This window comes from Borostomias antarcticus (assembly GCF_949987555.1).
Source record: "Borostomias antarcticus genome assembly, chromosome: 9".
NCBI classification, from domain to species: domain Eukaryota; kingdom Metazoa; phylum Chordata; class Actinopteri; order Stomiiformes; family Stomiidae; genus Borostomias; species Borostomias antarcticus.
The window spans coordinates 16,020,274-16,047,625 of record NC_140242.1 but is presented as its reverse complement, the minus strand read 5'-3'; the positions used below and the strand labels follow the sequence as shown (position 1 = coordinate 16,047,625).

Sequence of the window (27,352 nt, the reverse complement as noted above, 5' to 3'; positions counted from 1 at the left end):
CACCTCGAGCTTCACTTTCTCCATCTTAATATTTTTTATCTTAAAAGAGTAGTAGGGAAGTAGGAGTAGGGAAAAATGTAGCCCTGTTTTAAGGTTACTTGTGATCATATACAATGGTTCAGATCAAAACGTTGACAAAACTAGCACTTTTGAGAAAGTTGATAATTGTCCTCCACCGTTTTGGTCATACAATGGATGTGGGTGGGCACCGTGAAAAATCTTTCAAAAACATGTTAAACTCTCGATTTCAAAGACAAGAAGCTCACCGAGGGGGTAATTGGTGTCCGTTGGTGTTCTGACATCAAATTCGCTGCAAAGTATGAATCCTGTAAGGTTCTATTGATCATTTTATGAAATCCATTGACTTGTATTGACGTGACCATTGTAGATGTGTAGATCAATCCGCAGATAGGATTCAGGAAGCGGAACTACTTACGGTAGCTATTGTTATTGTTTATGTTGCTAGGCTACCTAGTTTGCAGAAGTTTACACACGTATGTGCTGCGATAGTTAATAGTTCTATGCTAAATATTTAAAAAAGCCTTTCCAGATGAACTAGAATCTTACTTTATGGCGAATTATATGTCAGAACGCCAACTAACACCTTGGTGAGTTTCTTGTCTTTGAAATTGAGAGTTTAACATGTTATTTGAATGATTTTTCACGGTGCCCACCGACATCCATTGTATGACCAAACGGTGGTAGAGCAATTATCAGACTTTCTCAAAAGTGCTAGTTTTGTCAACTTTTTGATCTGAACCATTGTATATGATCATACGTAACCTTAAAACAGGGCTAAACTGCATTTTCCCTTTACTACTCCTTTAATCTTGAGTTCTAAACTCCTCTTGTATAGAGACATCACACTGTCTGCTCCGACCTGAAATTAATCAAATAAATTATAGCCTACCCTTGCTTTGTTTAAGCGTCTCTTGCAAGGCTCACGGGGTTGCAGCTAAAATAATCAGATAAAGGCATAGGATACAATTGTTTTACAGTCTAAAAATATATGGCCCAATTGTAGTGATACAACTGTGATGAACTTGTGTTCATGAGGATATTGATAAAACATATTCACACCCTACCCTAAGCAATATTTTGTCCGCTTTCCTCCCTGCCTTTAACAGAAGCGATTGTGTTGCACCTGGATAATATAGTTCATATTTCTATAATATTGCTCCTCTTGTGTAAAATGCGGTGGACAGAGCTTGGTTATGCAGGCTTACCATCCACATTGTTTGCCTTGTCCATGGCCGTGTCCGAATACCCATACTAAGGTATGCGATTGCTAATTTCGAGAAAATACCTCCCCTTTTACCATGAATGTGCTCATAGCTAGATTGGACCAGCTGGGTTGACTTAACGAGTTGATAGCCACCATCGTGGTACCGTTTATCTGTGATTGTGGTTTGGTTTACTTGAGCGAGCTAGCGAAAGGTTATTATGAATGTGTTACTACTTTAGCTTTGTAGTACAGGGCCCTGGTTTGGCAGGTTAATGATTTCCATGTAGCCTCAGACTGAGTCCAGACACCAGGAGAGCTTTCTAAACGTCCCACTCAGCCGGGTCAGCATCTGACCACACACACACACACACGCACGCACACGCACACACACACACGCACAAACATACACACACACACAAACATACACACACAAACATATACACACGCACACGTATGGGAGGACTGTAGTGCAGTGCTGTGCTGTGGCTGCCCCTCCCATCGTCACAGCAGACAGATCAGATTACAACGCGTTATTACTCAGACTGACTCGAATCTAATTTGTTCAATTTTCCAGCAGTTAACACACCGATGAGAAAGGAGTGTGTGTGTGTGTGTGTGTGTGTGCGTGTGTGTGTGTGAGAGAGTGAGAGAGAGAGAGAGAGAGAGAGAGAGAGAGAGCATATCTGACTGATAAAGATGTGTGTGTGTGTGTGTGTGTGTGTGTGTGTGTGTGTGTGTGCGGGGTCTTGTGGCAGGGCTGTGGTGGGCAGTAAGGGAAACTAGAAACTAACAGTTTCACATTGAGGGAGGCAGAGTGGTGAGCTGCTCTCTCTGGGGAGCACGTCTGTGTGTGTGTCTGTGTACAGATGTGGGAAGTTAGAAATGTCACATGCTGCAGCATTTCACCTTTGCGGTATTTGGCAGGGAAATCCCGTTGGAAATCTTGTGGGATTTCAGACGGGTGTTATTTCGTTTTAGTGATGCACCACCGCCAGGTGGCGTCTTTGAGTAGATTTAGCAGGCTGGGCTCAGTGTTTTTCTCCTATAGTCTACGAATGAAGCATCATTAAGTTTCACATTCTTTAATTTAAATGCTCTGTTGTAAAGCACTTTGAGCTGAATTTATCTGTATGAAAGGTGCTATACAAATAACGTTTAATTGTTATTATTACCTTGTTCTCAAACACGTTTTCTCCATCTGGATGTAATTTAATTATTACGAACACCTATATCTAGGCCTACAGTAGCCTATCTATCTCGGTAACTGACGTCGGGTCAAGACGTGGTGGCTGTTAGGTCAAATGCGCAAAATAACAGTATTGTAAATATTTTTTTTAGTAAAGATGTGGTGAACGTGGGGGTTTTGCGTTTTGTTTCTGGAACGCATTCAACTGGTAGGCTACTCGTAAACCCCGGAAGTAAATTTGAAGACGGGTCACCAGCTAATGTAGACAAGTCTGAGCGCAGTAGGCTATATGGCTTCAGCACGATACAAAGAAAAAATAAGCTTGATCGACTTGTGGATCCATACAAAATTGACATAGTCGCCATGAGTAAAGATCACTCATTGCCAATCATATCCGGACATTAACTATCTTGTGCATAGATAGCAGCAGGTTTGACAGTGAGTGCGTTCACATGCACAATATACACAATATTTTGTTATTTGAATGATCTTGAATATATATATATTCAAGATCATTCAAATAAGAAAATATCGTGTATGTTTTTATATTATACCGGCCGCCAGGCGTTCCATGAACGGCTATAGGGAATGCGCAGTTTCGCGCTGGCTACAGCCTATTATATGCACAGTTTCGCGCTACGTAGGCTATTATAAATAAGTATTATTCATTGGGGGAGCTTGGACTCTCTGGGGACTGGTGGAGAGACGCAGAGCCTCCCCAGACGCGACATCCTCCAGTTGGCTGAAGAGCTGCGCGCTCTGGCGTCCAAACAGCCACCGGAGGCGCCCCTCGCAGTGTCCACAGAAGAATACCCCCACCAAAATACCTGCATGGTGAAGACAAGCTGCAGCAAGAACAGAACTGTCTACCAATGCATGAAGTGCACCTAGCTGTCTGTGAGAGGCTATAGCAGAGGATATGTGCGAAGTGTATTTGAGCTGCAGCCTCAACCGTGCGTAAGAGCAGAGCGCATCAACTCGTGTATAGCTACAACTAGTAGCCCATAGCCATTAAAACGGCTTATTGTTTTATTCATATATCAACTAGATAATTCGATAATAATGAGTAGCCTAGTAGGCTATAAAAGGAATTCAATAGGGCCTAATAAGCCTTAAGTTGTAGCCTAGGCTACAGTACAATCACAAGACGCATAGGCCTAGCCTATCGTAAAAAGCGTTGCGTTCTCATAGGCCTATATTAACTTAGATAATTATTAATTATGCTCAGGTCATAATGTCCGTTGAAAATAATTCCCTCTAAGCAGAATTTGAATTGTATTAAAATAGGCTAAAATTAAATTTCCACATATTCTGATTCCTTCTAGGCCTATATAAAAAAAAACATTTTTTTAATGTGTAGCCTAGGCTATAGGCTTCTGCGATGAACAAAACAGCCACAATGTAGCCTGCTTAGCGAGCGAGAGGGCAGTCTACCATAAAGTGTAGGCTATAGCCTAACCATAATGTAATATATCTAGACTACATGCATTGTGGTATTTCTTTATATAGCCCAGCCTGCAATTGTTTCTCAATAAACAGTTATGTCATCCTCTGAGTCCGAATGGAGGCTAATAGACTGGCAGCTCTAAATGCCTTCCCAATCAATGAGACATGGTTGTAAAAATGATGTTTTATTGATGAAAAGGGTAAAACTGAAAAACATGGAGTCATTGCATTGATCGATGCAGTCCGTTCAAATAGGCATCAAAAGATAAAGTAGGCCCATTTAAAATGACCAATTACATCTTCAAATCCATTCTAATCTTGGTCTTTGATAGGGTTTTTTCCCGCCCTACTGCCAATTATATCCGAACATTAACTATCTTGTGCATACAGAGCACAAACAATGAAACAATGAAACTAATAGATTTCCTCCCTGTCTGTCTGTGGCATTCGCAACCAGCAAACACTGAAAATACAGGTCCTCAATTTATTTAGATTAGACTAGCCTATCCAACTGGACCACTCCAATGAATGTTGAACGTAGCCTACTTTTATTCTTTAGGTTTTACAGAATCGGCCTACAATGTCCACACATGCATGCGCCATCTGACTAGCTCGTCACTCGCCAGCGAACCTGGACTAGACTATTGTAACCCCCCCCCCCCAAATTCTTTTATATTCAAATAAACTGGACGAACCGGTTTCCTAGCCCTGGATCGTGGGGTAGCCTGCGTTAGTGGGTGCTTTGCCATGACCGACCATTGAATTCGCTAGTTTGATTGATAGATGGATGGATTTAACGTCCAAAGTAGATTGTGCAAGTATTGTATAGACCCATGTGTAAGAGATGAATGGTTGTAACCATGAACTCAGCCAGAGGTAGGCCCTACTGTAGATTATCAGCATTATCACCAGTCTCAATTATGTTTTCCTCTAGGCTACGTGTTGCCATTCATTTAAACCACCATCTCATCTAGACTACTTCTGTTGCTGCATTTTTACATTTATGCTTTCATGATTTTAGAGTGCAATAAACATTTTCCAGGATTCCAATAAGTCCATCCATTCATCCAACTTTGTGCTGAGCGCAGCGCAGGCTGGTAGCCTACTGTCAAGGCTCACGACTGATGCACTTCCTTAACACGTCTCGCATCCCCAGACCATCAAGAGAATTTCAATATGAAAGACCTTGGGATTCCAGGAGTCAAGGCCGTTTCAGACGGGGAGCGATATTCCGCCTGCGTTCTCGCTCGGATCAGCGGGGGACGCACGCGTCCTGCGCGCAGCGGGGAAAGCTGACTACAATTCAGCTCTTGTCGCGGGCGGGCGTGTGTCCTTCACTATTATCAACTGTAATGTTCGTGCTAGGATATAAGAGTTTAACATAAATAGGGTGAGAACGGAGCGCAATGCGATTGTCCCTGCCGAGCGGGACAAAAGTCTCATAGGAGAGGGGCAAAAGTCGCACTGCTGCAAAGTGTGTCCTATCTGATTTTTTTGGCATGTAATTCTCTTTACTTTCAACGAATGTATTATTAGACATAATATAATAATAATATACATAGCCTTCAACGACCTCCTGAGCTGCCTGCCTGATGGTCTCAGGGCTAAAGAGACCGCGCGTCGTTTTCCTCACCCTAACTATTGGCATGCTATCAATGAAAGAAAATACATTGTAAATAAACATGGTTTTAGGCTATTGTTTTTATGTAGGCCTATAAGTTAAGCTTTTTGTGTTCATAAGGTAACGTCATTGTAAACGAAAGTAGCCTATAGCCTATAATCCAATTGACTGGAACCAGGGGGTTTGACAAAAGTTAAGAGGCAAAATAATTTGTCTTGACTGCATTCAAGATGTATCTTTCACATTAAAACTACATACAAAGCTGACCAATAGCATTAGAAAGATCTCTTCGAGAGCTTTCATTTCACCTGTTCATTCTGCCCAAATGTCACTCGCGCACCCCTCTGGTTCTAAACCATCACAACGCGACTTCTGTCCCTCTACGGGATGCGACTTTTGTCCCGCCAAGGTCTCCTGTCATTTCTCCCTGGCTTGCAGGCACGACTTGCTCGCACGAAACTTGAAAGCTATGTTATCATGTAGCCAGTAGATATGCTAAGAAAATTGCATATGTTTGCAAACTAAAACAAGTGAACACAATTTTACAATCGAAAAATGCTTATGAGACCATTATTTTACTTATATGGGGCAAAAGTGGTTTCTCTTTCTGCTTCTGCCTAAGCCCTCCACAATACCACAACACAACGGTGTCATGTTTTACCGAAGGAGAAGTGAAGACGACGGTAGCTAGCAGTGGCTAAAGCAGTTAGCTAATGTTAAGATCATTCCTCTAGCTGCTTTGCTGCTAATGCGAGTTTCTGTCAGTCTCCGTTCCTGACCGAGAAACAGAAGTTGAACTAATAGCATCAAAATCAAAATAGCTACAGGAATCATCGTTGTAAAGTTAGCTATCTGCTTCTTAGCCACCGACAGTTACCGTTAATATTATGGAAGCTGCTGTCGTGAGCTAACTTGCTATCACGGTCTTATCGTGCAGCTTCACAGCCTGCTATTAGCAGACAGCACTAAAGTTGACAAAATCACACTTGCACATCATTAGAATTCCAACCATTTATATGGGATTTATCATTCAACTAAACATGGAACCTGAATACTACCTGATATTTCAACCTGCTGCCATCAGTGATCGGCGCGTCTGCTTGTTTGAGTCATGAATATCTTACGCAGTTACATTCCATGTAGTGTCCCAAAACTGTTAAATCATTCCCCATGTAGTTCACTATGAGTCGCACTCAATACATCCATGGTAATAGGGAATAGGGAGTGAGTGAACCATTTCAAACACATCTCTTGTCAGCTCCGTTAGCCATCTTACTCGTCCTGATGCCATGTTCCATATGAGAACACTCAGTCAGCCTAATGTATTAAACTTCTACTTGTCCCGACAGTTAACAGATATAGACCCGGCGACAGTTACAGAGATAGAAACTTTAAATAGATAGGCTTTGTTCGTAATAATTAAATTACAACCAGACAGAGAACAAGGAGTTTGAGAACGGTAGGCTCATCTAATGTGCGAGATGAGCTACAGCAATGGGTCAATGAGTGGTATTACTGTGCCCCTATGGGCAGGCGAGCGGTGGTGCGGAATGCCGTAAAGCGCCTGTTAGAATACCGCGGGTCAAGTTACATTCTTATGTTCCCACATCTGTATGTGTGTGTGTGTGTGTGTGGTGTCTTGTATGCGTGTGTATCTGTGTGTGTGTGTAGAGTAGAGTAGAGGTTCCTGAGAGGTTCCCGTGTGCTCCTGTTCAGATTGGCCAAGCTGTCCTGAGCTGTGAAGAACACTTCCAGGTTCCAACCCCCCCCCCCCCTAGTCTGACCTAACCCCAGCCCTAACCCTAGCCCTAGACTGACCTAACCCCAGCCCTAACCCTAGCCCTAGTCTGACCTAACCCCAGCCCTAACCCTAGCCCTAGACTGACCTAACCCCAGCCCTAACCCTAGTCTGACCTAACCCCAGCCCTAACCCTAGCCCTAGACTGACCTAACCCCAGCCCTAACCCTAGCCCTAGGCTGACCTAACCCCAGCCCTAACCCTAGCCCTAGACTGACCTAACCCCAACCCTAACCCTAGCCCTAGACTGACCTAACCCCAGCCCTAACCCTAGCCCTAGTCTGACCTAACCCCAGCCCTAACCCTAGCCCTAGGCTGACCTAACCCCAGCCCTAACCCCAGCCCTGGGGAGTGACTTACCTCGCAGCTCTGCCAGCGGTTTGGGATGTTGGGCCGGAGTTTCTGCTCACACACCACCTTCCTGACCTCCTCCACCGACGGGTCCGACTGCACCAGGTCGTGGTACGGCAGCTGGTAGTCTTCATGGATGCCTGACGGAAAACACAGAGAGAGGACCCGGACATACAGGCCTCGTGAGGAGCTCTGTCACTGCCATGCCTGTGAGAAAATAGCAGTTATGTACCAGTTCCAACCAGTTCTAACCAGTTCCAAACCAGCTCTGAGCCAGTCGTGACCGCTCCTACTCACCTCCGATAGAGCACCTGCTGGCGATCTCCCAGAAGACCAAGCCCATGGCGTAGATGTCTGCTCGCTTAAACGACTCAAAATGCTTCATGTTTATAGAGTCATCTAGGACCTCTGGAGCCATGTACCTGAGAGAGAGAGAGAGAGAGAGAGAGAGAGAGAGAGAGAGAGAGAGAGAGAGAGAGAGAGAAAAAGAGAGAGAGGAGAGAGAGAGGGTGGTGAAGACAGCACAGAAGATCATTGGTGTGGAGCTCCCAGCCATCGAGGATCTCTACAACCAAGGCTGCCGCAGGAAGGCGTTCTACATCACAAAAGACACCAACCACCCCAGCTACAGTACCACCTTTTCGCACCTGTCGTACATGTCGCCGGAGAGACGGAGGCTGAACATCAGGGCCGTGAAGGAGAGGTTCCACAACAGCTTCTTTCCTGACGTGGTCCGCAAGCTCAGTCTGTCTGTCTGTCTGTCTCTGTCAGGGCAGCCAGGTCACTGAAGACTCAAAACTCACCTCTTCAAGAAGTACTACCAGGATCCTGCCCCTTAAGCACCTATTATATTTTCATTTTGCTATTTTTGCACTTTGGCTTTAGCACTAGTTTTATTGCTAGTTTTATGCTCTCAGTCACTTGTTTATGAAGGAGATGCACTTGTGAGTTCTGGTGAGTAGTACACTGACTTAAATGTTAAATGCTATTATTGTAAGTCATTTTGGTTAAAGGTGTCAGCTAAATGAATGTGATGTAATGTAATGTAATGCCACAGACATCTCTACCACCATGATTTAGTTGTCTTAAGTCATAATTCCTCTCTGTCAATTGTTCTGAGTGACATAAAATCAGTTTCTGTTAATTTTCCATCATTATGTTGCTTTACCAATACTATACTTTTAATTATCTTATATTATGTATGTAGTCTAACTCTCCCGTCTAATAAAACATGCCCACACTCGGGATTTACACCAATTCTTAATTGAATTCTTTGAAGCAGAGTTGTGTACAGAAAATGAGCATTCTGCCCACTGCAGATCTCAATTCATGACCACACTGAATTAAGCCTGCTTCAAATGAAAAAGAGAAAGAAGAATGCTGACTTAATCAAGTTAATCAATGTTTGTGAAACATGCTAAGGTAAGGAAATACAATTATTCAGATCCAAATAAAAAAGATCAGAGAAAGAACCAAAGCAAAAAAGAATACTGTAATTAAAAAATGAATTATCCATCAAGAAAAAACTTATTATCCATTTCTGTGCCAGGCAGCGTCTTAAAGACTGTACACAAGAGTACCAGGCAACATCTAGAGACTGTACACAAGAGAAACATGGCAGCTTCAGCAGAACAATTAACAGCAGACTGGTGGAGGGACGGCTACTGTCCAATCACACTGAGCTGCTGCTTCATCTGGCGAGATCACACTCCTAAAGCCCTGAGCGTTCTTCACAGCTGGTAGAATCAAGATCAAATCAAATCAAACCACGAACCGCCTCTCTGAAGCCGTACAAGCACTCCAGCTTGTTTCCCACACTTCCCCCGGCGCCGCCTGATAGCCTGGACAAAGGTGAGCGTACTTTTGACCAGAATGTCAGAAATTTCCACGGTTAGGATGAGAAAATCCAGAATTAAATCTGCAGGGGTAGATTCCCTGATATTCAGGAGCTCCTCTCTGGTGAGGGAATTCCCAGACTGGTCGCAAAACACTAAATTAAACAAAAAAATGACAGAGCATGGCGCACCATAGCGGCACCATCTTGAGTTCTGACCTTTCATTACACAGTACTATGTAGTAAGGCCAGACCACCATCAAGTAGCTTCGTGCATCACAAAATGAATGGAGAAATATGCGTGTGTGTGTTTGTGTGTGTCTGTGTGTGTTTTCTGATGCGTGTGTGTGTGCCTGAGTGTCTGTTTTCTAAGGAAGGCTGGTGTGATGGATAGGGTTGGGCATCGAGAACCGGGACTAAATTGGAACCGGTTCTAAAATTCCGATTCCAAAGGAATCGTTTATATATTTTAATTTCGATTCTGCTTATCGGTTCCTAAACAAATTTCACTTGCGCTAATTTCAGTTTCCGTGTTGGTGGCTTGCGCGTTTGACTTTGGTTTGCAGTCCCAGAAAAACCAACGAAGAAGAAGTAGTTTCCGTCTTTGCGATTTGAATGTAGAGCCGTTCTCAGAGGAATGATGAGTCGGCCCAGTGCAACACCTGTGAGAAGTTTATTTCGTGCAAAAGGGAGGATGCACAACTTATCTGATGAAACACCTGCGCTTGCATGGCATAAAAATCAACAAATGTACCATCTTTGATGCGTTGCGCCGGTCTCCCTCCGTCTCTCCCGCCTCGTCCTCAGTCAACCCTAACGAGCCAACCTCGCACCTCGTCGTCGCAATCGGGTACGTGAAAATTAAATAGCACTAACGTTTGTCTTATTGTCAACAGCGAGACAGCAAACAAATTATACTAGACCGAACTGGCCAAATGCAAATACTGTAATGTATTTTTTCGTAGATGAACGTCTGCAGATTGCTAGTAGCCAGCCTGGCATTACTGCTGCTAGTGCTGCTAATCCACGACGTGACACGCCATTCACCTTGGCGGCAAAGGGAAAGATGCCAGTGTGCCAGTGGAGAAAGTTGAAGAGTGCCACAGAAAAGTGACAGCTTATGTGGTAAAACGGCTGCACCCCTTCTCAGATGTCGAGGCACTGACATTTAGGTAAGCAAACATAAGAATAGAGCTAAACTAGCTAGCTAAGATAGCTAGGCTAGCTCTAACTCTAGCTAGCTAGCTCAACTAGCTAGCTAAGATAGCTAGCTACTCACCACCCTGATCTAGAGTAACAGTAACGTTATGTTTGTTTTTGTGTTTGCCTGGAGGGAGAGGTGAGGGAGGGAGGAGGGATGCAGGGAGAGGAGAGGGATGGATGAGAGTAGAGGATGGTGGGATGGAGGGGGAGGAGGAGAGGGGAGGGAGGAGGGATGGAGGGAGAGGATGGAGGGATGCAGGGAGAGGAGAGGGATGGATGAGAGTAGAGGATGGTGGGATGGAGGGGGAGGAGGAGGAGGAGAGGGGAGGGAGGAGGGATGGAGGGAGAGGATGGAGGGATGCAGGGAGAGGAGAGGGATGGATGAGAGTAGAGGATGGTGGGATGGAGGGGGAGGAGGAGAGGGGAGGGAGGAGGGATGGAGGGAGAGGATGGAGGGATGCAGGGAGAGGAGAGGGATGGATGAGAGTAGAGGATGGTGGGATGGAGGGGGAGGAGGAGAGGGGAGGGAGGAGGGATGGAGGGAGAGGATGGAGGGATGCAGGGAGAGGAGAGGAGGACAGGGAGGAAGGATGAAGGGAGAGGAGAGGATGGAGAGGGATGAAGGGAGAGGAGAAGGTGGAGGGACGCAAGGACAGAAGAGGGATGGAGGGAGAGGAGAGGGAGGGGGTGTGGAGGTTTTGAAAAGATTCTCCCATTCTGGGAGATGCAGGTTGTCTCAAGGGATTGGCAGGATTGGAGAGGGGAGTTGTGGGTAGAGAGAGGGGGGTTGTGGGTACAGAGAAGGGTCGCACACACACACACACACGGCTGACGCATCCCTATTCACTCTTTCACACACAGATTCACTGTCACACACACCAAATTAAACTGTGAATTCACAGGTTCAACTGTATGAAATGAATTTTGAATGACTTGTTTTTAAAAGATTATTACAAATAAATGTTTCTTCTGTGAAATAAGCGTGCAGCCTGTTTTGACCCCACCCATCAAAGAATCGGAATCGAGAATCGTTAAGAACCGGAATCGAAAAGAAGAATCGGAATCGGAATCAGAATCGTTAAAATCCAAACGATGCCCAACCCTAGTGATGGAGTGGTAATGTCTGCTGCATTTGTATTCAGTGTTTCCATGTGATGAGTCATACAGACCTGGGGCCTCATTTATAAACGTTGCGTAGAATCCACGTAACTAAGTTTGCTTAGCTAAGTAAGTACGAAAATATACGCACAAAAAATCTCCGATTTATAAAACGCTGTGTATCACAACCCATGTTCACTTAGGCCACACCAACGCCAGCTGCCCTTTATAAATCACAATCAACACTTAACTTGGCGCACGTGAACGCGCGTTCTGATCACACCCCAATTAACACCCACAATTGCCTATAAATGGTCAGTGATACGCCCCTAAAACATATGAAATGAGAATGGAGCTGAGTGCAAAAGGCAGAAAGAGAAATTTTACTGAGTGCGAGGTGGAGGTATTGGTTAATGAGGCAGAGATGCGCCAAAAGGTTCTTTTCGGAACGATGATTTCACATGTGCACGACTGAGTGGTCCCAATTAGATTATAAATAATTATCTATCATGCAGGCTATATTGGCATTCGTTTAGTGCAGTAGGCCTTATTAGTTGGCTGCTGATATCCAAACTGATAATCTTGCCTATAGTGTTGTTGCATGGGTAATGAGGTTTGGATCTATATTGCACGTAGCTAATGCTTCACAGGGTGGCCCATGAATAAAAGGCCTAACTTATCAACGTACAAATGGGTCAATTTACAATGACATCCATAGCAATGCAAACATGTAGGCCTATAGTGACTACTGTACTTAAGGCAATTATCCCCAATTAAACTGTACGACAGATCTGAGGGTTCTTTGCAGCAGCTAATTTGTGTATTTTCCGGGATATCGTGCATTTCACATACTTTCTCAAAACATTCTGTAGGCCTATAGAAGCTGCGTGTTCGAACGGATGTTGCAGGATAGCCAAGCACATATTAAAACATCTGTGCCAAGTCCCGGCATACCCAAGGCCCCGTGCGTCATGGCCTACTATAATCCAGCTATATCAGTGCCTGTATTGAGGTCTTGTAAATATATGGCGTCCATGGATGGGTTTCATGTGATTCTATAAAGCTTAATTATAGCTACACACATGACGATTCGGCAAATTAATAATTGCTCCCTTGTGTTCTTACAACTTGGAGACGCATCACCTCCATGCGCTGTTTTGTGCACAGCTAATTCTTCCAAAGTGGCATGTGAGCATTGGGATGACATGCGTTTTTAGGCCCACATTCCTCGCATGCCTGCTACATGACAATCATATGGCAATATGAGGATATATGATGATGTACAATATAGCCTAATGTAGCCTACAGTTGCCTCAAGTATGACATTTCCATTCACCGTTGCTCCACATCATTGTAATTGCGGCTTGCCTCAGTGGTCATTCGGGTTTACATAAAAGCCTAATCAAATATAGGCTATAAATACATAAATACATTAATGAATGAATAGGTGGATAATTAAACATACGAATAATTAACTCAATAAATGATTAACTGAATCCTTCAACGCCGAATGCAACATTTGTTTGGTGCGGTATAGGCCCTATTATAGTTGTAGGACATCGACATACGGAATCATTACTATGATAAGCCTATAGGCTCGTGTCGTGTTGTGTTATCAACGTAATGTGGCTTTTATTCATAGGCTACTGCCCGTGATGCTTCATGGAATAGCCTATAAATGAAAAGGCCTACAACATAACATTATATTATGACACAAATGAGTCAATTCACAGACACATCACAAACTGTGTGACACATTGGAGGGTTTCTTGCAGCGACCGATGTATTTATTATTCAATATGTCATGCGTTTCGCAGACTTTCCCGAGTTTCATCCCTCTGCCATCGGAGTCACGTTTTCCCCTTTCTCCAGAAACGTGCTTATCGTAGTTACGGGAGGGTCGGAGTGTGCGTAGAGTTACGCACACCTTCCGCCAACTTATCGTTAAGCTCGTTTTTTATAAATACCGAAAGTTGTACTTATGCAAAGTTTATAAATGAGGCCCCAGAGCGTGACTTTCCAGGCTTATCAGAAAACAGCTCCAAGGGGGAGGAGCCTGGGCCAGGGGGAGGAGCCAGAATGGTGTTGGTTACCTCTTGGTTCCGACCCTGTGATTGGGCGCGATGTCGATGGTGTCGGTGGCGGAGTCATGGCGGACGGCCAATCCCAGGTCAGCGATGCAACAGGTTCCATTCTTCTTCACCAGGATGTTCTTAGACTTCAGGTCTCGATGGGCTATGGCTGGCTTACCTGGAGAGAGAGAGAGAAGGAGAGACATAGAGAGAGAGACATCGAGAGAGAGAGAGTGAAAGAGAGAGACATAGAGAGAGAGAGAGAGACAGAGAGAAAGAGGGACAGAGAGAGAGACATCGAGAGAGAGAGACATAGAGAGAGAGAGAGACAGAGAGAAAGAGGGACAGAGAGAGAGACAGAGAGAGAGACAGAGAGAGACAGAGAGAGAAAGAGAGAGGGATAGAGAGACACACAGAGATAGAGACAGATAGAGAGAGACAGAGAGAGAGACAGAGAGACACAGAGAGAGAAAGATAGAGAGAGAGAGAGAGAGAGAGAGAGAGGGAGAGAGAGAGAGGAGATAGGGATAGAGACAGAGCGAGAGAGACATAGAGAGAGTGATAAAGAGACAGAGAGAGGGAGAGAGAAAGAGGGACAGAGAGAGACAGTGTGAGACAGAGAGAGAGAGAAAGAGAGAGAGAGGGAAAGAGAGAGAGTGGGATATATAGAGAGAGACAGAGAAAAGAGAAAGATAAGAGAGAAAGAGAGAGAGAGAGAGAGAGAGAGAGAGGGAGATAGCGGGAGAGATATATAAGGTACTCCCTCTGAGAGATAAGGCTGAGTTGACAGCTCAGTGATACTTAACCCAGCTCCCTGTGAGTAACCCAGAATGTCATACAGTATACAATCACACACACACACACACACACACACACACCCTGCAGAGAAACTATAAGAAGAATGTCCCTGACAGTTTTGATTTAAGATCTATTTACAGCTATAGCAGCAACGCATGGAACTTAGCATACACACACGCACGCACACACACACACACACACACACACACACACAAGCACACGCGCACACACACACACACACACACACATACTGTACACACCCAAAGATGACCTGAACGATCCCAAAGGCGAAGTCGCGTGTCACGCAAAAGCATCTTTGCCTTCAAACAAACTTGTGGAGGCAGATAATCAGACTTTGCTTGGCCCTCTAAAGGGAAAGTTTACTTTAAAAAAAAAACTCAAGAGATGGGACAGCTAATAAGAGAGTGTGCAACATCTGCAAGAAAGAATTTGCATTTCATTGAAGCAGTTCTAACCTCAACCTCAACCAACACTCACTGAGAACAGGTTCCAAGTCTACCTCTGAAAATTTGACAAACTCCATCGCAAAGTGGATTGCAGGCCAATTTCAATGTTAGAGTACCAAGGCTTAATGGAGGCATTTCAAATAGCTTCCTCCGACGCCACTTATAAGCCGCCTTCAAGAGGCATCGTAGTTACAAAAATCCATCTGCTGTATGACACGGAAAAGACGACAAGAATGGTGCGAAGAAGTGATGCTCAATGGAAGTGGTGCGACGTTGCTCTGAGTGGGGTAATCACAATCACAAAGCCATAATAATGTAATGTCATTGAAATGAAATATCTTCATTTGGGGGCTTTTCCCAGCAAAAAATGGATATGAGATCAATTTGTGATTAATTTGATTAATTAATTACAGATGGTTTGAATTAGTTTTGACAAAATATGAAAAAAACTAAACAGTTACTGTAGCTTTAATGTATTACTCTCCTAAAGCTTCCACTGACTGAATAAGCACCATCAATGAAACACTGCACTACTGCCTGGAAGTCCTGCCATGCGTGCGCATATGTTTGTGTATATGTGTGTGCGCATGTGCGTGTGTGTGCGTGCGTGCATGCATGCGTGTGTGCGTGTGCATGTGTGTGTCCGTGCCTGTGTGTGAGACTCACCCTGCGTGCCGACTATCTCCATGTGCAGGTGCGCCAGGCCGCTGGCGGTGGATAGGGCCAGCTTGATCATGCCCTCCACCGTCACCGTGTAGCGGTTCAGGTAGTCAAACAGAGAGCCGTGCTCATGGTAGTCTGACACCAGCCACAGCTGGGTCCATGTCCCATTATCTAGAGGAGAGAGGGAGACGGAGGGGGGGCGGGGGGGGAGTGAGAGTGAGACAGAGAGAACTTGAACCCAAGAAAGCCAGTGGTGTTGAGAGTTGCCACAGGCAGACCTGCTCCCTAGAGAAGACAGACGAAGAGGTGGAAACCGAGCTTCACTTTTTAATGACCTGCCAACTGTACCAGGATATCAGAGAAACATACTTCCCACAGATTACAAACACACAAAAAGATTTAGAAAATTTGACTAATGACAAAAAAAAACTGCCATATCTGCTGGGCGAAATATAGCAATGTGCAGAAACACAGCAGCAAGATTTGTGAGCAGTTGTGTCAGGAAAAGGACAAACAACGGAACACAACCACCTTCAATACTGTCAATCAGCATCCCTGCACACCACACTGATCACTGTACATAGACAAACTGTACATACAAACTCAAAAGTTACTACTTAAATACACTTGTAAATATTACACTAACTTATTCACTCAATTCATCTATTTGTATTTACATCTATATCCAGTCAAACCGGAAGGTCTGCACACCCCTTTAACATTCTCCACATTTTATTACTTTACAGACTTATTCTACAATAGATTGAGTTCTTTTTTTTCAACATTCTACACAAAATACCCCATAATGACAAAGTGGAATCAGGTTTTTAGGCATATGTGCTAATTTATTAAAATGTAAAATATCATATGTACACAAGTGTGTACACCCTTTGATATGACACCCAAAGTGAGCTGGGGTGCATTTTGTTTCCACTGATACTGCTTGAGATGTTTCTACAACTTAATTGGAGTCCATCTGTTGTAAAATCAGTTGATTGGACATGATTGGGGATTCCCAACACCTGCCTATATTAGGTCCCACAGTTGACAGTGCATATCAGAGCAAACTTCAAGCCATGGGGACAAAGATATTCTTCTGCAGACCTCAGAAAAATAATTGTGTCAAGGCATCTGGAGAAGGGTATGGAAAAATGTCTGCAGCTTTACAGGTCCCAAAGAGCACAGTGGCCACCATCATTCATAAATGGAAGAAGTTTGGTCTTCCTAGACCTGGCCGCCCAGCCAAATTGAGCAGTCAGGGAAGACGGGCCTTGACCAGGGAGGTGAGCAGGAACCCGAGGGTCAGTCTGACAGAGCTCCAGTGTATCCTTCTGGAGATGGGAGAACCTTTCAGAAGATCAATCAATCAATCAATCAATCAATCAATCAATCAATCAATCAATCAATCAATCAATCAAAGCTTTATTTGTATAGCGCATTTCATACCCAGAGGCAACACAATGCGCTTTACAGAGAACAAGGGAGGTGGGCATACGACCCACTCTCTACATATTCCAGAGGGAAGCAAAAAAACAGTAATCACCCGGGGGCCAGATAAGTGAGCTGTAAAAATTCTTCCCTGACCCCTCTCAACAAGGCGATCGAGCAAGCTCCAGGAGTATGTTTGTCTACCGGCTAAGAACATTTATAAAGCAATACATTACATTAATGCCATCCAGGCTGCACTCCACCAATCAGGCCTTTAGAGAGGCCAGACAGCAGCCACTCCTCAGTAAAAGGCACATGACAGCCCACAGAGTTTGCCAAAAGGCACCTAGAGGATTCTCAAACCATGAGAATCAAGATTCTCTGGTCTGATTAAACCAAAATTGAACTTTTTGGCCTGAATACCAAGCATAATGTCTGGGCAATGAGCAAAAATCTCCAGAAACAAGTGTGCCAAGCTCGTAGCTTCTTTCCAAAGATGCCTTGAAGCTATAATTGCCAAGTATTAGGCTAAGTGTGTGTACAGATGTGTAACACCTAAATAACCTATTTTTGTCAGTAAAATAAAATATTTTCTAAAAACCTGTTTTCACTTTGTCAATATTTGCTATTGTGTGCATGTTTTAGGCAAAAAATGAACTCAGTCTATTGTAGAATAAGTCTGCAATGGGAGAAGGTGAAAGGGGTGTGCAGATTTTACGGTGTGTGTGTGTGTGTGTCAGTGGCGGCTGGTGACTCAAAAAACTGAGGAGGACAGGAGTAGGGATGGGTATCGTTAGGATTTTATCGATACCGGTATCGATACCGATACTGCTTATCGGTACTGATACTTAACGATACTCTTATTGATACTATACACTACCACTTTGGGAGTCATTGTCGTGTTGGTCTTCATTTACATAGTGGACTATCATTGTAATATAGTGATCCTGTGTGATACTTGTCCAGCCATTGCTGGTTATGGCTACTTTTGACACATTGGCAAGCTCACCTATGATGTTTCTCTTTTCAACTGCATGCTAAGCAGGTATGAGGGTGTCTGATAATGTGCCTCTGGTAACTGGGGTTAAGGGCTGTGGTCATTTCCCTACAGTAACACATGTTTTTTGAATGATTTTTCAAGGTGCCCACCCACATCCATTGTATGACCAAAACAGTGGTAGAGCAATTATCAGACTTTCTCAAAAGTGCTAGTTTTATCAACTTTTTGATCTGAACCATTGTATATGATCATAAGTAACCTTAAAACAGGGCTAAACATGATTTTTCCCTTTACTACTCCTTTAACTGTGGCTACATTACTTATGTCGCTAGCTCATGGATGTATTAATAGAACGAACTACAGCAACCAAAAATATTTTAATTTCAGCATCTCTCACTCCCAGTCAAAAAATATCTGCTAATTCCAATGCTAATTTTCGCTGTGTTAAACTCCATTGTCTTATGCTAAAAACGTTAGCGATCTAAAAGTCCACGACTGTTGGCATTCATTTTAGGAGAATTACGTGCTTTCAATTATAATCTTATACAGATTGGATTTACCCACCCAACTCAGAGCCATCATCTCCGTGCATACCTTCAAAGCAACTCTCTTCACTCACCTTCAGTCAACCTGCTCCTGTTTCTAATTATTTTAAATATACTGAATATTTGTATCATAGATAGATAGATAGATAGATAGATAGAGAGGAGTATATATAGATTGAGAGCAGTATAGCGAGGAGTATAGATAGAGATAGGAGGTATGCAGGTTAATAAAGACAGTGATGGAGCCAGATGGTCATAGAGTAGCATGAACAGCTGGACTAGATATAACTATCAGTTCAACTGAACACACATGCGCGCAAGCACACACACACACACACACACACCCTTCGGCAACGTTCTCAGAAGGTCAAAACGATAACACCCTATAGGGCACATTTAACATATGTGTGAAATTTCAGACCAATCAGACTTTTACTTTTTGTAAAGTTTGCAAAGTTGCTCCTCATGAGGAATGACGTACGTCTACCAAGTTTCATACATTTTCGTCAATCCAGGCAGACATGGCAGCATTGTATGTTAAATTGCTTATTATAGCACCACCTATAGGCGAATCATGGTGAGTCTTTGTGGTGTAGTTACTCATGGTCCGTAGTTGTGACATCCGACTTACAGCATTTTTGGTTGAAGACTTCAAGAGTTATTCGAGGGTATTAAGGAAAATAACAAGAATACCAACAATTATAATAGGGTTCTATGCACCTTTGGTGCTTGAACCCTAATTATATAACGGGTAGGTTTGAGCAAGCTCTCTGATTGGTCAACTGCCGTGTACTAATCACGATAGAACCACGGCTAGCTGATTAATACATGGCTAGGGCCTCATCACTTAACGTATCACTACACCGTTATTTTCTTGCATCAAGTCTGTGATTTCCATGGCAACGTTTACACCGCAGCGCTTGATGTTTAGCTACAACTTGCAACAGCTGTTTCGATAAGACGTTGATGCGAGCTATTTCGCAACCCATATTACAATGTTTCGGTGGTACTAGGCTAAAAAGTGGTGGAAACATAGGCTATTGTTTTTCTCTTGGCTACCTTAGGTGGATAAAGACTGAACTAGATGTGCAGTTTGATGAATTAAGTTATGTTATAACCGGCAGCACACCGGCAACTAGTGTTAACTAGGCCCATAGTAAGGAACGCAATCCCAAGCATGTTGCCAGGGAGAGAATGCTCATAGAGTCACTAAGGAACTACTTTCCACTGAAGATGAAATCTATCAGAAAGCTTAAGTTTGAGAGCAAATTAAAATTAAAAAGACGTAATGATTTTGTTGATTATAATGGTGTGTTATATAATCGTAATAATATTATTGCTTAATTAAAGGTCACTGAGGAAAGAGAACGCGTCCCGTTTCCTGGTACCTGCGTGTCTAACCTTTGTTGTCGGCAGCGATGAAGCCCAGAATGTTGTCATGGCGCAGCATTACGGTCTGGTAGATCTCCGCCTCCCGGAACCAGGAGCGCTCCTCGCGCGACGAGAAGATCTTCACAGCCACCTCCTCACCACGCCATTTCCCGCGCCACACCTCACCGAAGCGGCCCTTCCCGATGCTCTCCTGCAGGTTGATGGTCCTGGCGATGGTGCGCTGGACCAGCAGGGGGAGCCCTGCGGGCAGAGGGGTCAAAGGTTATGTTCACATTTAGGTTTACGCTTTAGGGTTAGGTTACATTTCAGCGGTTTTGGGGGGGTTAGGGGTTATGGTTAGAGGTCAAATGTTATGTTCACAGTTAGGTTTACATTTTAGGATTAGGTAAAAAAAAAAAAAAAAAATTGAGGAGGGGGGGGGGTATATGGGTTATGATTCAAAGGTTATGTTAACGGTTAGCTTTATGGCTACAGTTGGAATAAAGGGTCAATGTGTGTGTGTGTGTTTGCGTGCGGGCATGTGTGTGTGTGTATGTGTGTGTGTGTGTGTGTGTGAATGGCAGGTCTTTAAAAAGCCTGGAATTTTGGCCAGCCTTGATAGTGACAAGATAATTCATAGGGAAAGAGAGGCTATCACTACCAGCTCTGAGTGCGTGTGTGCGTGTGTGTGTGTGTGTGTGTGTGTGTATCTTTGTGTATCAGTGTGTGTGTGTGTGTGTGTGTGTGTGTGTGTGTGTGTGTGAACTCCCGTTGAGGTATGAGCAGTTCAGCAGCCTTTAGAACTGCTGCTCCATTAACAGCCAGAGCTACACTGCGGAGATAACTACTGCTTCCACACACACACACACACACACACACACACACACACACACACACACACACACATCCTTCTCTCCCACACATACACACACAACTGCTGCTCCCATAACAGCTAGAGCTACACTGCTGAGAGATAACTACTGCTTTCACTCACACACACACACACACACCAGGCTTGAATCCAATCTCCTGCATACATTTAAACGACTGGTTGGCTCTCTAAGCTCGGCACCTCCTCTTCCTGCATTGTGTAAACGCACACACGACACACACACAGGCGGATAAACACGCCGGCCTGTGGCGTTCCCCACCTGACCCAGAGCCGGACGTGGTGAGGTCATAGATGAGGTCTTTCAGCGTGGTTCCCACGGTGATGAAGGGGTGATCCAGGGAGGGGTCCTCCTCGCTGGGCACGCGGTGGTGGGCGCCCGCCCGGCCATGCCACACGTACAGCACCAGCACCAGGACGAAGCACAGCACGCACACCGGACCCGCGATCACCGCCGCCAACGCCACCGGGCCCAGAGACGGGGTCTTCACCGTGGGCACTGGAGGACGACACGGGGAGGGGGGGTGAATATGGTGGCGCGCGCATACATACACACACACACACACACATACACACACACACATATATACACACACACATATATACACACACACATACATACAGACACACACATACATACAGACACACACATACGTATAAATACATACAGTACACACACACACACACACACACACACACACACAGTCTCTGAGTCTCTCACACACATGCACACACTCAGAAACACAGAGCCCAACTGACATGATTTATCGCTTCATTTGACAAGAACAAGGAAAGACATGAGCTTGACCCGCTAGACGTCATTATTTCTGTATTACCACACCCACCCACAGATACATTACATTAGTCATTTACATTATGCTTTTATCCAAAGCAACTTGCAATAATTGCATTTAATGTAGGAAGTCAGTGTACTATTACTCACAAGAACACACAAGTGCAACTTATTTCTAGTGACAAAGAGCATAATCAACAAGCTGACAAATATGTGACTAAGAGCATAATCTAGTGCTGAAGGCAAAGTGCAAGAGTAGCAATCTAAAATACAATAGGGGCTTAAGAGGGAGGATTGGATAGTAATTCTTGAAGAGATGAGTTTAGAGCCTGCGACAAAAGATGGGCAGCGACTCTGCTGTCCTGATGTCAGTGGGCAGTTCATTACACCACTGCGGGGACAGAAAAGAGCTGTGACCGTGCCGATCGACCGCAGGGGCCTCCGAGTGACGGGGCAACCAGTTGCTCCGAGGTAGCAGACCATAGTGGTCGGGACGGGGTGTGGGGTTTGACCATCGCCTGGAGGTATGAGGGAGCTGATCCTTCCATTGCTGGATTGAAGAGAGCTGTTCCTGCATTACTGGATGTGAGCTGCTACAGGGAGGCAGTGTAGAGAACGGAGAAGGGAATTTGTATGGGAGAACTTGGGGTGGTTGAACATCAGTTGAGCAGCAGGTACAAGATACCACACACACACAGAGATACCACACCCCCCCCCACAGATACTACACATACAAATACCACACACCCACAGATGCCACACACACCCATAAACAAAATGCACAAAATCAGAGCCAGAAACCCTCTCACAAGAGTGGGTTGACCGTATCTTCACACACTCAATGTCTCCCTGACACTGCCCTGCTGTCCGGCCCTGAGGTTGGCACCTGACTTGGCCGGCAGTGTTCATGTTCTCTGACCCTGCAGCCTGGAACCACGGGCAGACAGACTTGCTGCTTAATGAGCTGATTCCAATTAAGGCTTTCAAAGATACTGACGGGTTTGGAGGCAAATTCAATTGGAGGCTGTAGTTGCTAACTTGGCTGGGTTCCATCACCTCCAGTCTCATTTTTTGGAATATGACTCCATGAATTGATGTTGTGTATTATGTGCTTTAATGTTGTTTTATGCTGCGCTGAGATATTTTATTGCTGCTGCTATGTTGTGTGTTATGCACTTTTAATGGTGCTTATGTTGTTTGAAATGTTACTACCGTTGTTATTCCCGTTGGTTACTAACGTTGTTATTACTGTTGTTGTTTGATGTTCTTATACAGCATGTTGCTCAAAATGTATTGCGGCTCGAAAAAGATGTAATCTCAACGGTTATAATCTCTTCACTGGTTAATTTAAGATTAAATAAAATAAAATAGAATAAAATAGTGATTAACATTAGTCACACACATACACACACACTCATCCATTATTCATCTTGGCGACCCCAGGCTGCGTCCAGGGAGAGCCGGGTTCTGAGGGTCAGAGCACCAGACTGTCTGAGAGACCAGGGTTGTGTCTCAGGTACTCTGAGAAAACAATGGTCATATTTACATTTTCTTTTCCATTAACCTTTACTTAACAAGCTTTAGATTGAGATTAAACCATTTCATACACAAATTAAAAACAATAGATCAATTCAAAAGTACCACGCAGCAAATGTGCAGGGAAGCCAAATAATCCCGCTTCAATTAAAACAACCACAAATACCGATGGTCGATATCGATTTCACTACGCCTTTAAATTAATTCAGAGTGACTAGATCCTGGAGCCACATAAGCCCAGCGATGCGTCACTCCCTGGATCTCCGTGCTGGTTAACCCCTCGGAGATGGAGGTGTGAGTCCCGGGCCTGCTAGACTGAGGACGCAGGACGCCGGGCTGCTAGACTGCTGGAGCTCCGCCCCCCTGCAGTCGATGTTCCCAAACAGAGCTCTGGAGTCGGGGAGAGGAAAGCGGTGTCGGCCAAAGGCCAACTCGCCAGCGATGCAGCGTGGACAGGAGCCATCTGTCCCCACGGGCCCCACCAGGCCAGCTTCACACACACCAGCCGATGTGTCTTTATTTACACATATGAGAGCTACTGCTACCAACGTCTTTAGTCATGGGATGGTAGCTATCCTCTCCACACATTGGCTGGAGGGTGTGTGTGTGTGTGTGTGTGTGGGTGTGTGTGTGTGTGTGTGTGTGTGTGTGCGCACGTGTGTGTGTGTATGTGCGTGTGTGCATGTGTGTGTGTCATTGAAAAGAATGTGGGTGAGAGTAGGAGTATCTAATCTTGCCCCCATGAAATTTCAACAGGTGGGGCTGTGTGTGTGTGTGTGTGTGTGTGTGTGTGCGTGCGTGTGTGTGCGCATAGGTATGTGTGTTATGGCTTTGGAAAAGTGCCACATCTCACCACACCAAGCTAACTGAGAAGTCAACTGACGTGACTAACATACGCCAGTATTCGTTGAAATTCCCATTGTATTTGATAGGTAGACGTGACGTTCTCACGAAGAGACGATCGTGGCGTAACGTCAGGCACCACTGTTTGCAAGTGTCCTGACGGCGGCGTAGCGTTTGTTTGTTTTTTTAAAAGTGCAGCAACTTACAAACGTCTTCACGAGCATACGTGTCCCTGTACGTGTCTTCACATATAGGCCTATCTGCATTTATATCAAAGAATAATCGCCAAAAGAATAATACTGCATGCATAATCGCAGGAGAATAGACCCTTTTACTGTTGTTAAAGAATTACGTGTGCGTGCGCATTTTGGCAACAAAAGAATGAACTACGGATGCGCAACACTCGCAGGTGCATCAATCAAATACATCGATTCTATTGACAGGTGTCATTACAGCGATGCGTGCGCAATGTCGAAACAGATGATGACGTTGCACAGAAAAGGGTCTATATGTGCTCAGTCAAGTGCAAAACACTGAGGGGTGCTAGTTCTCATAAACAGTAAATAGATTGACAACTGGACAATGTATGCGTTGCATAGCAAATATGCAGTATCCAAGTGTTCATGGCTAGCTAGCAATGGTACAGCTATGGAATTAGCTAATTTGGGTTGCTGTCAAAGCTGACACTCTTATGTTGCTATAGCCTACAATTATCAGAACAATATGAACATTCAATTGAAAGTTTTCCATCCACCCATCACTGGATGAGGAATAAGCACCGCAAAGTGTGCAAAGGCTCTTCACAGTGCATTTCTCTGATCCGTCGCGACCCAGTAGCCTTTCTACAATACATGTTTTGGACGAGTTGCAGATAGTTTGCGACTCTGGCCACCAGGGGGGGCAGTGCCCCAGCCAATCTGCGCGGCTGGTGTCAATGTTTATCAGTAGCGAAGCAGTAGTTCATAAACTGCCCATAGAAACAGTCTCACTGGCTCAAGGCATTTAACTTGAAATGTCAGAAATCAGTCCATGTCGAAGCCTACTGTAGCAGAGTGGGGATTAAGTGTGTGGAGCAATTTCGCTCCTGCAGGCTCACACCATCAGCTTGGGAGATAGTGGTGGCTGTCAATAGACTTGAATTCCTGATATTCAATTGTAGGCCTAGCCTACAAAAATATGTGGTTTCAGTAAAACTAGAATGTAGGGTTAGCTTAATAAGGAAGCCTGTTTCAGCCACAACAAAAAATAAGGAATTCCCTTTGATATCTCTTAATTATGACTTAGTTATCTCATAATTATGACTTAGTTATCTCATAATTATGACTTATTTATCTCATAATTATGACTTAGTTATCTCATAATTATGACGAAATATCTCATAATTATGACTTAGTTATCTCATAATTATTGATTATAGGGAGGGAAAGTAATCTCATCGCCCCCTAGTGGGTGCGTTCCTAATGCCGAGAGAATGAATGGGATTTCTCATAGACACGTCTTTTGAAAAATTATATCTTGGTCGACACTGAAAAGTTTGTAGAATGCCTTAAACGGAAAATACTTGGAGACAAACTTTATGACTCTGGTGATTATAGTTGATTTTCAATCACAATCCGAATTATGAAAATATTTTTCTTAAATTCCATTGACTTTGACTGGAGGAATGGAGCAATTTCGAAAATTTGAAAGAAGGCGAAATACTGTTTGAAATTATCACGGTTAGTAGGTTATTACCGTAAAGACACTCACAAGTTTTTGTTTTGATAACTTCACCGAAATGGCTTCGTAGTAATTATTAGAAAATCACTTTCCCTCCCTATTATTATTACTTAATTTTTTTACTTATAAAAAAAAGGGCTTCCATATGGTGCCACCAAGGACCAACGGAAATAATCCTGAACAGGGAGAATGCCTGCTGAACGCTGGAGTGAACTACTCAGCACAACAGCACCATATAATTACAGATGATAATACAATTATTATATTAACTTTATTTATATACTCTGTAGAATACACACAGAGAATAGAACACATATCTAGATTCTATACATAACTATCTGCCAATATCTTTCCTTATAACTGTAGTATGATGCTGATGATACACTGTAAAAAATGTCAATTTACAATGGATTTATGACAGTAGGCTATCTTACTGTATTTCATATTAATTGTAAAATACTGTTAATTATCCATCCCTCACATGTAAATTAACAGTTAATACGGTCAGGTTAACCAATAACAGTAGATAGCTGTCATTTATAGCATATAACATTATTTTACCAATAGGCCTCACTGTTAGATAACTAATTTATCACAGCAGTCACGGCCAACACTCCGGAAATGTATAATCGAACGTGGCCTTACGGCAGACACCTCGCAAAAGCAGGACTCGAACGCTGCCTCGGTACAGACCTCTGAATCCGCCCGCACTAACTTACCTAACATTAGTAGCTACATTCCCTTGTGTATTGCTAGCTAGCTAGCTATTTAGTGCCAATGTCCATTTCGTGTATTACATACAAGACCGTTTCAGAAAACGGTTAGCTAACTAGCAACCATACCTAACCACTGCTGTATTTCGTCTTGTACATGGACCGTGGCACTAGATGACTAACATTAGCTAGTATTATGTGTATTATTATTAAGTAAAATGAAGCCTACAAGCTTGTATTATGAAGCCTAGCCTCTAAAATGATTGCTAGTCCGTGGTAGGTATTTTCAATGCTGGAACAAGCTGATCTACCCCATTGTCATTTGTTCAATGTTATATGATGTGCTTATTCTCTTTATTCTCCTTTGCGGGATGGCAGTGGCAGTGCAAAGAATGCAGTCAGCATTACCAAGTGTGGTTCATTATGGCTGCACAATGGGAATTTGAATTTGCCAATAATCCTGCATCCCTATATGGTAGTAATTATAACTAACAAAATGGCTGTATTTTGTTGGTTAATAGTATTTTTCAGGTGAATGCAGACATCTGGCAGACCACCACCAAGCCACTGCAATCAAAGTTCATGTCACAACTGGACCATTTCTCAGACAAGCTGATATACAGATCCTCATGCAACAGCAAAGGAGGACTGAAGGGGCAAAGGATCAAGGATGAAGATTTGGTTAGTAGAAATGCATATAATATCCTTCCTCACTACTGGGGTGGTTATTGTAAGGGTTTCTTGTCCATATAG

At 43.9% G+C, this 27,352-nt stretch overlaps 1 protein-coding gene across 3 annotated transcripts in view; it reads right to left on the bottom strand.

Moving 5' to 3' along the window:
- Positions 1–27,352, bottom strand: part of tgfbr1b (transforming growth factor, beta receptor 1 b) — a 101,516-nt gene that overhangs the window by 22,584 nt on the left and 51,580 nt on the right. For 2 of the 3 annotated variants that reach the window (XM_084443247.1, XM_084443245.1), the window contains exons 3-8: positions 21,258–21,494; positions 20,137–20,367; positions 15,766–15,933; positions 13,856–14,012; positions 7,925–8,049; positions 7,637–7,767 (exon numbers count right to left, since the gene is read on the bottom strand). In XM_084443247.1, coding sequence (XP_084299373.1) covers positions 7,637–7,767; positions 7,925–8,049; positions 13,856–14,012; positions 15,766–15,933; positions 20,137–20,367; positions 21,258–21,494 — 1,049 coding nt within the window. The remainder of the gene's footprint in view (positions 1–7,636; positions 7,768–7,924; positions 8,050–13,855; positions 14,013–15,765; positions 15,934–20,136; positions 20,368–21,257; positions 21,495–27,352) is intronic. The other variant, XM_084443246.1, reaches the window with a different exon arrangement.